The sequence below is a fragment of the Trichoplusia ni genome, chromosome 1 (genome assembly GCF_003590095.1).
Source record: "Trichoplusia ni isolate ovarian cell line Hi5 chromosome 1, tn1, whole genome shotgun sequence".
NCBI lineage: Eukaryota > Metazoa > Arthropoda > Insecta > Lepidoptera > Noctuidae > Trichoplusia > Trichoplusia ni.
In genome coordinates, this window is record NC_039478.1 from 11,509,507 (window position 1) to 11,522,001 (window position 12,495).

At 35.7% G+C, this 12,495-nt stretch overlaps 1 protein-coding gene across 1 annotated transcript; it reads left to right on the plus strand.

The window, feature by feature from the left end:
• The first annotated feature begins 2,456 nt into the window (after positions 1–2,456).
• Positions 2,457–12,495, plus strand: LOC113494616. The gene is made up of 3 exons (XM_026873049.1): positions 2,457–2,610; positions 10,574–10,725; positions 10,993–12,495. The coding sequence occupies exons 1-3, from the start codon at positions 2,575–2,577 to the stop codon at positions 11,426–11,428; spliced, it is 624 nt and encodes a 207-aa protein (XP_026728850.1). The 5' UTR covers positions 2,457–2,574; the 3' UTR covers positions 11,429–12,495.

The window sequence follows — 12,495 nt, forward strand, 5'->3', positions numbered from 1 at the left end:
CCTTAACCTGTTAATAGAAGTGTTAAAAAGTGAAGTCAAAGAATGTTACCTAATTGAATTTCTTTTAGCCCTTTATTTAGTTTCCTGTCCCTTTGTCTGTAAATAAGTCTTGCTAGTTTTGTTAATTTGAACTAGATCCCGGTTTCGTATTTAATTAATTTTTTACATGCTTTGAGGTAAATTGTATGCAAGATAATTATAATAATACCTATTATATTGATTCGAGGAACCAAAAACAATAATTGCCATAAATTGGTAGATACGTTTTTAATAAACCTATTTTTGTTAAATTAATCCTTACTATCCGACTCGTACTTGACATATTATTTTGGGCAGTCGCGCAAAAGGGAGCTTTTTCCTTAAATTGTAATCTATACTAATATATAAAGCTAAAGAGTTTGTTTGTTTGAACGCGCTAATCTCAGGATCTACTGGTCCAAATTGAAAAATTCTTCTAACCATCACGCTGCGACTAATAGGAGCTAAGATATAATGGAAAATGTGAAAAAAAACCGGACAGGTATACCTAAATCATAACTTATATCTTCTACCCACGGGGACGAAGTCGCGGGCAACAGCTAGTAAAAAATATAGGTACTTCAATTCAGAATCATTTATGTTGGTGCACAAGAGTACTTATCACCATCGCCCTAGCTTTTTTCCAACTATGTTGGGGTCGGCTTCCAGTCTAATCGGATTCAGCTAAGTACAAGAGCACTTTTTAATAGACCGATAGATCGAAGCCCACTAGAAAAATCTATTACATTAACAAACCTACTTTTTATTTTCCCATATCACGGAAAGGCGAGTGTTTACATCTATTGTCGAGCTGAAGTTGTCATAACAAAGTGTGTAGTAATACTCAAGTATGAAAACAATCCTTTTATAATGTCTGCCTAGAAAACTAAAACTTCTTGAAGTAATATTCTTGTATCGCGAGAGCGGGACAGCGCGCTACATGGCTTATAGCGCCATCCCTCTTCAACAACTGCAATAATATTGCTTGAATCCTGTGCAGCTGGTTACCGAACAATCTATGACGTACTTTAAATATTTAAAATACTAGGTATTAAAATAAGTTACGCTAGGTAATGCAAGTTCCTTTAAATCTGTCATAACTCAAACAAAGTTACCTGTTGATCAAAATTAAATAACGAAACCACATCGCCCTTAATCAACAATTTGACTGCACGGATAACCAAGTAGATCACAACGCCAAATCCACCGAACGCGACCTGTCGCGAGTTCGATCCCCGTGACAAGCTTTTTGTGTGATCCACGAATGTTGGATGCTTTTGTGCGTGTGACTTAAATCTTTCTGTAACGTGAAAATGCGGCAGTAGTTTAAAAAAATAACAAAAGGCATTATATTAAGATATCACCACCAATCAATTTCGCGTCCTCACCATGCGCAGCTTAACTTGCCAAAATTATCAATCATCGGCTTCTTTGATGATAACATTATGTAAATAAAATAACGTTTAAAGAACAATAGTTAATTGCTTCGTCGATCACGACCGGTGGCAGGGTCGCTGTAGGGTGACCATGAAACGTGTTTGGCGTGTCAAATATTTATATTATTGTCAAAAGATTTGGAGACGGATTGTTTGGCTAAGCAAATCAATTCTTTATTCATTACGATGTAAAAAAATAAATATTTATAGGTCTTAACAAAATAACTGTCTACAAATAAGACCTTTTTTAAACATGGTAGTAACTCAAGTACCGGTCTTTATTAAAGCTAGTTTCACAAACATACAAATCACGTGCACAAACACACGCAGAACAGGCATTCGTGGAAACATGGAAACACGAAAACGCGTATACAAATAATTGTCCTACCCGCTGATCGATCCCGCGACACGACGCGCACCGCGGGTTTGGCGTGGTAACCTCAACCGCTCGGGATTGTTACCTAAGTCTCATGAATGTCCCGAACATCTAAAAATGTGTGTTTACCCAGTCCATACAGGTCAATAAACATGTACTGAATGAAAACGCACAAATTACGATCTATACCCAAAGTATGTCAATTCAATTCTTACACCACCTATACAAAACCAATTTTCCTTATATCACATCCTAAGCTTAAAGATGTCTTTAGTCACCCCAATTTTCCTTATATTATCTTAGTAACCATTATCTTAGTATATCAGCCCATAAAATGTCCCACGGCTGGGCAAATGTCCCTTATCATTTAAGTAAGGTTGGGCATTGATCACCACGCTCGCAAACTGCAATTTTGCGATTTCATCTTCCGTCATTTTTAATCCAGGTTTCCTCACAATGTTAAGCCATATGGCCATGTGGCCATTTGGAATCGAACCTACACCTCATGCTTCACGACGCTGCAAGATCATCAAAACATATAAGTTATTTTACCCTGTTCTTAAAGTTGTCCTAAGTCGCCCCATAACGTGTGGTCCCCCTACATCGTTACTGTGGTCACCGGCGCAAGAGCGACCACCATTCGCGGTCCGATGTGCGCACGCGCAACCCGCCTCTATCGCCTGTTCCGATTCAGACGAAGTAAGAAGTGGACGTTTATGAAAAAAGTTTTTCGATTTAATTAAAATGAAGATTTTTGAACTCGTTTTTGCTGTTGTTTTGGTGAGTTGTTTTTTTTTATTAATATGTGGGTTAATTCGTTTTAGACCTTTCGTAAGCTTTAAGTTCGGTTCCCGGTTTATCATAATTTTATGTAAAAAACATAGGTTTTGTTTTCATTTATAATTATAGAGAATTTTATTGTTTTGAAACATCTGAAAAATAATCATTTCTGACTGAGTCAGATAGGTGATAATAACAGTTTTGAAAAAACACAGAATTTAACAACCTCTCCTCATCAGTTATTTATTACTAGAAGATCTTAGAAGACCTTTATTGACTTTTTCTAAAATTATCGTAAACAAACCTTCATGAAGTATTTAACGCTTGTGTAGTAACAACAGATCTTATTGTTTATACTCTTCAAATGTTTTGTCCCATTAGTACCTACATAAAACAATTTGGATTTGTTTTAAACATCTTAGGGAAATCAGCGCGCCTATTTCACCACGGAGGCCTATCTGCGGTTTAAACTTTGACACCTGATTGTACGACAATGGTACGAAAAGATGAAGTATAGAGGAAATCCACCAAACCATTAACACGGACGACGCATTATTAAAGCAATGCAAGATTAGGTGATTTGCACACTGCTTAGATAGATAAAGACAGAACGCCTTAGATATTGCATTCCCGATAACCTAGTACCAAAATTTGATCGTTTAAACAATAGATAGTATTTGTATTGTGTTTACCCGACCGCGGCAAGCTAAATGGAAATGTAACAATTGTTTTATTAGGTAACAATGTATGTTATAAGCTAGTTTTCTTATCGAAAGAGTTTATGCGAATGAAAAACTACAATTAGTTAACCAGGGCCCGAAGACATATTATAATTTTTCGAGTGCTTACGTTCATTGAGTTCAAGTCACGTCACTAGGTTATCAAACCACGTCCCGATGTTGGAAACAGGGTTCTTCTATATAGGGAAGGTTTGAGCATTGATTCCTACACTAGCTTTACGGAGTTTAAAATACATATGCAAATATTTGGAATCCAAGTTTCATCACGATGTTTTTCTTCACCGTTTATCTGTGGTGTCTTAAAATAGTAAAGTAAGTACATACGACATTAAAGAAAGTCATATTAATACTTACTACATAATAGTACCTACTACCTGGGTTGAGGTTGGGTTGAACCTGCACTTCATACATTCGAATTTATGAAGATAACCGCCAGGCCACCAAGGATAACATTAGAAAAAAACGGTTACAGTTTCGTAACATAATGTCGGTTACAGTTTCGTGATATTTCCTCTTTCGTATTATTGAGATTTTATTTTGAACTGTAGTAGGTAATTAGAAAAGTTAAATGAAACAATTTAATCGGAAAGATGATACATGGAAACACCATTGTTTCCACATACTTAAATTAATTAAAAACCACCTGTATCATTATATTTTACAAAAAAATGGTCAAGATGTAGAATAGAAACAAAGTCAGTTTTAGAAATATTGTTTACTTGCTGCGCACAATACAATGCAAAAAAAATGAACTACAAATATTATGGATATTTGTACCTTGGTTTTAGCTTCCTGCTCAACATTTGACGTTATAAATATCATTAGCCTTCGTTGATTAAAAAAACCTACGCGTTCATTAAAACAAAAATACATAAGTAAAGTGTTTTATGAAATTAATATTTAAAATGATATTAATTTTAATGATCTTTCCTCAAACCCATCCTATAAAATACCGCTCGCGCTCCGAGTTAAGCTTAACCTGTTGCGTTGGTCTTACGTATGACAAGCATAAGATAAGATTTTATCTTACAAAGAAAACAATCACGAATGATTTTCCACTTAAAATTGATTTTCCATGCATATAGCTGCATCATTTATCTTACATAAGTTACGTAGCATCATCATCAAAGACTGGATTTTAGATTTAGACAAAGATTGTAAGATATTCCATCGTTAAACAAGGAGTCTCAAGGACTTTTCATTAGTACTATGGATGGTCCGAGCTTAAGTGAAAAACTTCGATTTATATTAAGGATTTGTTTAGTTCATGGAATATTTATACCTTAAACCTATTATAAATACTCCACGTTTTGTAATAAGATGGCCAAAGATTTTTAACTGAACTAGCCGGTAAAGTAAAACTTCCTGAGGAACCTGGATTTCAAATATTAAAATATGAAATCGTGGTTAATGCTCAAACCTTCCCTATATGTATAGACGTAAGCTTTTGTTCAGCATCGGGAGAAATGTAGGCAGGTTTATTACTATTCGAGTAAATCGAGATGAACTAAAAACTAGAAGAAAAAGATGAACTGTTTAAACATGTAATTGGCGTAGAATCTTAACAGTTTTGGGAGGTTATATCAATATGTGTTTCTTAGGAATTAAGACCAATTAAATAGTGAAAACTTGTTATGTATATTCGATAATTTATAACCATCATCTAAATATAATTAATGACAAAAAACAGTTACAGTTCTCAAAGTAATATATTTAACGTCATTGACCGAGTTTACTGATAGTGGCGGCAAAAAATAAATCGTATTTACCTCAGTTCAATAGACCATTGGTTTAGTAGGTATTTTCTGTGGCATTGAGGGCTTACGTCGCTGGTTCGATTTCCGAAGAGGATTTTAAAGATTCAAACGGTAAAATAAGACCGTCACCGAAGTGTGACCCTTCTGCCCGTTTGTCATCAGGCCGTATAGGACCGTTAGTAGCAGTTGAAATTTCCACAGATAATGTTCTCTTTGTTGCAATAGGTACAAAATAGAATAGAAACATCAAAATCAAAGTCTATATGGCAGTTGTAATGGTTTTGTATTTGACCAGCTATTTAGGGGTAGAGAGGTAACAAATATACACACAAATTATTGCTTTTTATAAAATTAACTTAATGATGAACAGTCTAATCAAGAAAAAAGTTATAAATGAAATGGTGATAAGTGACAAGTCAATATAAATTATCAAGTTAATATTATAATAACTAATATACCTCTCATTTTAAAAGTCGGTTAATGATAAGTAAACTTTCGGAGAAAATATAATCAACTAAGCTGAGGTGATATAAATTATTTACTTAATTCATAATAAATGCGTAAACAACATCTTAGGAATGCGTAGAGTATAATTATTAGTAGATCGTGAGAAAGGTTTATTATCAAAGTAAAAATATAGAAAACAATAATAATTTTAAACTCACGTATTCGCACTTTTGTATCGTGTAACAAGCTTTTAATATTAAACACCCAAAGAAAAAACAAGAGACTTCCTAGACCTCTGCAGACCGTCCGACAGGATAGTGCCACAAAAGCATCATTGCAGCGGAGTCACAATGGCAAAAGCTTAATGTCTAATAAAAAAGCCAATAAGTAATGAAAGACTCAAATAAGATTGAACATAAAGAAAAAATATAAATCAGTAATATCATAATACATGTAATTTACAGAGAAAGCAGTCATCGGTGACCGCCAAACTTGTTTCACATCTGGACCGGTGACCGACAACTTACAATATAAGTGGAGTGCGCATTGAGTGACCGAATTTGAAATTTGACATTAAGAATACAATTAATTAATTGGTAGATGACCCGGCTAACGTTTTTTTGATATATTTATTATTTCTTGGGAATTTCTGGTGTAGAAATAATATTGACGCCCAACACTTGCGATAAAAAATATTGTTGTATGCCCATGCCATGCCCTCAGCATGTGTTGAAGTCAGATATCAACCCGGAAAAAGAGGAATCAGATGCCAAACTATTGAGAGTTAGTCTCTTCCTTACTTTTCGTGACCTATCTGTTAAAACTTTCAGAGCGTTGTTGATATTGTTTTGTACACGGTTTTGAAATCATCATCATCATCTTCAGCCCATATTCATCCATGCTAGACATAGGCCTCCCCAATTGCAGGCCATCGAGATCTATCTTTGGCTGGTTTTGAAGTCTACTGACTTGAAATGACATGTTTTTGTTTTTTTTTGTCGTCATAATACAAATAGTATTAATATACCACTCTCTACCATAATCAAAATACAAGTAACAAAAAAAACTCAAATAATTATCAGCTAAAATAATCTTAGTATTTACCAAGAGGTTTTCCTTTACACGTTTTCGAATAGGAAAACGGTTTTAAGGACTACCAAGGCCCACAACCTGAGGCCACAGCCGTACGCATCTCCAATTCTGATGGGCTTGGGTTTTTGACTTGACTCACTTGACGCGTCTGACCTTCGCACGTTGATTTGTGACCTTTCAGTCAGGTCAAGGTTAATCGGACTTAGATTATGTCACTGGGCAATGAACTGTTATGTTTTGCGTGGTTTGAGAATGTTTTACGGGACTGAATAGCTGAGTGGTGTTGGTCACCACTCGGATTCCGTTGTCCACGAAGCGCCGCAGCTTTGATCCCCGCGTGATTTGAGTCTAAGGAACTTTTAACATCATAATTGAATGTTTGAAAATAATCATGCAACAAAATTAAGTTTAACACCGTAGAAGTCGTATTAACATAAAAAAATGTTAATCAAAATATTCTACACCTCACTAAAAAGTTTCATATCTTTAATTTCATACCTAATGAAGTGATACTTTGTCTTTGCTGGAAACATATTTCTTTCGAAGGCATCTATTAAGCATTTGAGCAAGGAATTAATATTAGATAGCACGATCTAATGTAACGAGGAGGTATGAGTTCAATTGTTATTTAGGTCAGTAATGTAATTTAGCTAATGTTATACAATAGCTCAAGTTTACAGCTCCCTTGGGAGTTTTCGGAAAATACAACTGCACTCTCTACTTACCTAAGGGCAAATTAAGAAACATTTAAGTAAAAACTGATCGGACAGCTAAATGCTAAAGATCACCACGATGAACCCTCACGTACCCAACTCCCGCGACGCAAGGATTAAATAATAAGTTCGGGAGTAGTTTAAAAAAGAGAATTAAACTTTTTGGGTCACCTATATTGATTTAGGCTGTAGGGTTAGATATCAACCTTCGACGATAATTAGCATGCATTATCACGCCCCATCCAAATGCGTAGACGTTGTACGGTGCTCGGCGTTTCAGGTTGAATCTGTAACCGTCTGACACTAACCTCGTTCTTTCCCTGAGAGCTGGATCTCCTGATACCCCTTTTTGTTGCATCATTAAATAATGCAAAAAGATGCTCTTTAGGAATGTTCTCCTCCGCAACTAATCTTCTCTATCATACCAGTTATTTACCACAAACTTATAAGGCATCCAAATCAATCTATATCGACGTCAGAAGTCGTTTATAATACGTCACTCGTGACGTCAATGATTTAATGTCATTACTTTGAATGGGCACTTAATACTTGTATTAAAGTCATGGATGTTGACCCTCGTCACTTAGCTGGTACTAAATCTTTGTCGGACAGGTAACTTTGGGAAAATGAAAGTCATTCGGGTGTATAAACTTTGACTACACGGATGAAAGAGAGGTACAAGTTACCCCGCTAAACTTATTGTGCACGACGTGTCGTGTGTTCGATCCCTGTGTGGAAGGCACTTATAATAATTCTTATACTAGTCAGGCAATATCGGTGGAGTAAACCGTTGCATCATTTAATAGAGACTTGAATGTTGCTTGGACTGGCCTCTTGGTCTAGTGGTTAGTAACCCTGACTGCCATACCAGAGGTCGTGGGTTCGATTCCCACCTAGGACAAATGTTTGTGTGATGAGCATGATCATTCTTTCTGTGTCTGGGTGTAATTTATCTATAATATGTATGTATTTAGAACTATATAAGTATGTTTATCAGTGGTCTAATACTCATAACACAAGCTCTGCTTAATTTGAGGCTAGATGGCGTTGTGTGAATGTTGTCCAATATTATATTATTATATAATGTTTACGCATTATTCCGTGAAATATAAGTAGATTGAATTCTTAGCGTTCTAAATTTTAATTCTGACGGATTCTTTAATCTATCAATGGACATTATTTAGTGTTCTGAATCTATCTAGATTTCCAACATTGAAATATGAAATCGAATCACAGGTGAGCAAGCGTGATGATGAATATGGGAAACCCCCAATCGGTTAAGGGACATTTACAAGTCAATATTTTATTCATAAAACAATAAAGAGAGACTAGTTTTAGTTCTATTTGTAACTGTTGGGGAAAACAGAATTTGAAACACTTTTTTGACGTAATGATCTTTCCATCATCGATGATACAGCTGATATACATGTCACACGTCACATCTTAATCAGCAGCAAGTACAATTAACTTTTTAATTTATCAACAAAGGAACGCGAACAAAAGCAAAAATATGATTGATATTCCCAAAGGAACTGTCCGTACAATAGAAGCAGCTAATCCCGGCACGACAAAATGTGCTATTGTGCAAACGTGAGGCGAATTGAAGAGGTGTGATGTGGGACTAGACTGATACCATAAACTCTTGAAGTAATATTTCTGTAGTGTGGAAGAGAGATAATGCTCTACGCTGTGTAATGCTCTATCCTGCTCCCTCAATACCAGTCTTGCTTTAAGATGTGATGGTAGGCTGGTCGCGCTGGTGGTACTGTTGGCATTGGAAACAAGGATAGGATCGATTAGGTCACGTTAAGTAACGTGACGCGGTCGGATAACTGATGGGTGGGTTCAAGTATGGCCGTGTTCTTGTTTCCGCGTACATTGAAATGTGATCTGAATATTGTTGATTAATGTAAATTAGTCTGGGTATTTCTTTTCTGGATACTTAACTTCATGTAATAGTGGAGCAAGTATGTTAACACTGCTTTTTAAGTAGTGACACTTGTTGTGCGCATTAGATACTTGGTAGTATAGGTCAACACGCCAAAATCATGATGCAGGAAGTGTTGCGGGTTCGACAAGCATCTGCCTGATTTGCGTAGGTTTGTCTTAGTCTTTGTGTCTTTTTCCATGTATCTGGAATGTTTGTAAAACCTCCAGCATCACAAGGATAACAGTCGTTACCCTGGGGATAAAAAAATATCGTGTTTTTTCAACTTTAGAATATTACGTAGAATAAACTTTACGTCGAAAATTATAGAAAACGTTATCCCTTAAAGAACTCTTATTTGCGTACATCATTCTATTCAGGAGTGTCACCAAATGTCACTTCAAAAAGTAACTAACAAACTATAAAAGTGTTTAACATTCACCTTTAGTGCCGACAATTTTGTTGTTTTATAGTCCGAACGTGAGATGGCGGTAGTAGCTTCGGTGTAGGCGCAAAGAAAGAATTGATACAGAAGGTTTTATTGTTATTGTAATGCTGGAAAATATGATGAAACTGTTAAAAAATGTCTGAAAATAAATATCGAGGTTTCACAGTCATAAATTTGTTGAGGGGTGGCAAATTAATTTAATGATGTGTAATCACAAACCTATTTCAACTTCCTTATGTTTTTAATTGAAATTTGTTGTCTTATCTTACTGCAATTAGTGGCAGAAATTTAACGTCTAATCGGTAATTTTACCAAATAGCTATTCTTTTTGCAAGGGTTTCTTGCCAAACCTTTGGCATGATCCTGTGTTATGACTTTCTGAATATGTATCTTTCGATACCTTTCACCTTTTTTGAATAGCGACGTGTTAACGCTGTACGTGGGCAGATAAATTATGTAAACAGTTTAGGGTTAAAAGCTTTCGGGCTACGAGCTCCAAGTGGCGTTCTTTGAGAATAGGACCCTTATCTTTTTGTCATTATCTTTTTAGGTGTACCTAGTATGGGCCTAGGGGATTGTGTGACGGTAATTGCAAGGTTACAAGGTTTTTAGGAAACTTTCCTTTTCACAATCACTTTTCCAGGTTTGTCGGTATGTTTTGTCGTAGGAAGGAACCCCAGCTAGACATAGTCCACTCCAAAAAGATTTATTCTAAAATGTTATGGTGGTCAACATAGACCAAAAATTTCAAAAAGTATTAGCAAATACTTTTACAAAAATAGCAAAGTACCCATAATAGCCATTCTCCAATACTAAAATTTCATCTATTTCTATTCCAGTTATCACAACAATGCTTCAGCCAGCCGATCGAGGACTCGGTGGTGTCGGTGTACACCACCCACCCCACTACGCTGGGCACCAATCCACCGCTCGACGTCTACCACCAAATCGCCAACAATCTTGCTGAGAGAATCACCTCGCCTATATACAGGTATGATTTCCTACTTATTTACTGAGCCTCTGGTATTACATATACTTTATCAAGAGCTTAAAAAAAAATCACTTGGACTTACGACACTAAGGTTCCGTACACATAAAACATAGTCTCTGAAACTCTGTTAAGAAGATGAATATTCTGATTAATATTAGTTAATTATATGTAAATCTATTGAATTAGACTTGAAAATTAAATTAAATAACTTAAGATATTCTTTCAAAATCGTTATCGAATATTCACAACGTATATTTCTAATTTCAGATTCCTCGGTATCAACTCAACGAAACCAGACACGACGACAAAATCCTGGGACAACATCGAGATACTCGACGACGATAACATATCTAACAAGAAAGATGTCAAACCGTTAGATAATGACATCTCCAAAGACAGGGATGTCGAAGAATTGTCAGTCGAGGGGCTCAAGAAAGCTGAGAAAAAACCAGAGAAAATAACTCTGTATTCAAGCTATTTACCAGCCGCAGCAGAAGCTAGTAAACTTGTCAGTATTGACAATAGTGAGGCTAAAAACTCTACAGATAATGAAATAGATGATAGTTTTGAATGGGATTTGGATGAGGTTCCAAAGAGCCAGCCCAAACAAACACCTTTCGTTTACATTCTGGAATTCTTTGGTAGTATGATTCAGTTGGTTTGGGGAGGCCTCATGGCACTGTTCAGACCAGCTGCCAGTTAGGTGGATTTGTGTTTTAGAAATATGATGGGATAGATATTTGTGTACCTAGTGATAAATTTTCGAATTTTCGTCATGTTTTTTTTAAGTTAATTTATACCAGTTCAAAGTCGACGTACTTTGAAATAGAGATATGTGTCATATTTGAGGAATAAATAACGAATTTGTGGGAAACATTGAGAGCTAGGCTTCATTTAACTTTGACTTTGCACTAGTAAATAGCGCTTATGCTGGGATCCCACTATCCCTTAATGCCACAAACGAACAGGAACCAAGGCAGCATACCGTGAGTCATAGGCCATCTGCTGCAACTCAATAAAATAAAACCCCAAATATTTTATTCTAATAGGTCCTTTTTCTAGTTTTTATAAACGTTACAATAATGACTCTAGGTGTCCACGGTTAAAAATGGCCATTGTTCAGTGTCAGTTTTTAAGTTTTCGCCCGTTGCTATCCGAAGGCCCCTTGTAGTTTACCAACTGGGGACGGATAGCTTCAGACTGCTATATCGTAGATGGCTGGTGTTTCACGGAGTCACCGTGAAATCTGGTATCAATGGACTTGGGTTTAGGTCCTTATTTATCTGATGGAAAATGCGTTGCGTACAACAAATAAGCCATGCTACCGATAGGTAAGTGTAAATCACTCGAGATACTGGCAGTTAGTTGGCTTTCGAAGCTTTCCCGTTAAGCGTCGCATTTTCCCACATGTAGGAACCGACCCTCCATGTTTAAGTAATTATATTCGATGTTTTCAGATATTATCATAAGCAAACCCCGTAAGAAATATGAAAATTTATCATTTTTTGAGGCTGTTAGTGTAATCTAGGTCTAAAGTTTCACTTTTCATTTTCGACTTCACCCCATACCTACTTACTTAAAAATATAAGATATATCTTACGATTTTATCAATGTACTTAATTTCTAGTTTTAAGTTATTATTATATAATATTGTTCTAGTAATTTTATATTGTATTTCTTTTTATAATTATGAAAATTAGATCGTATGTGCCATGATGTGTACAACTATTAGTCAAAATAATATTTATGTAAACAATAAATTGTACAGTT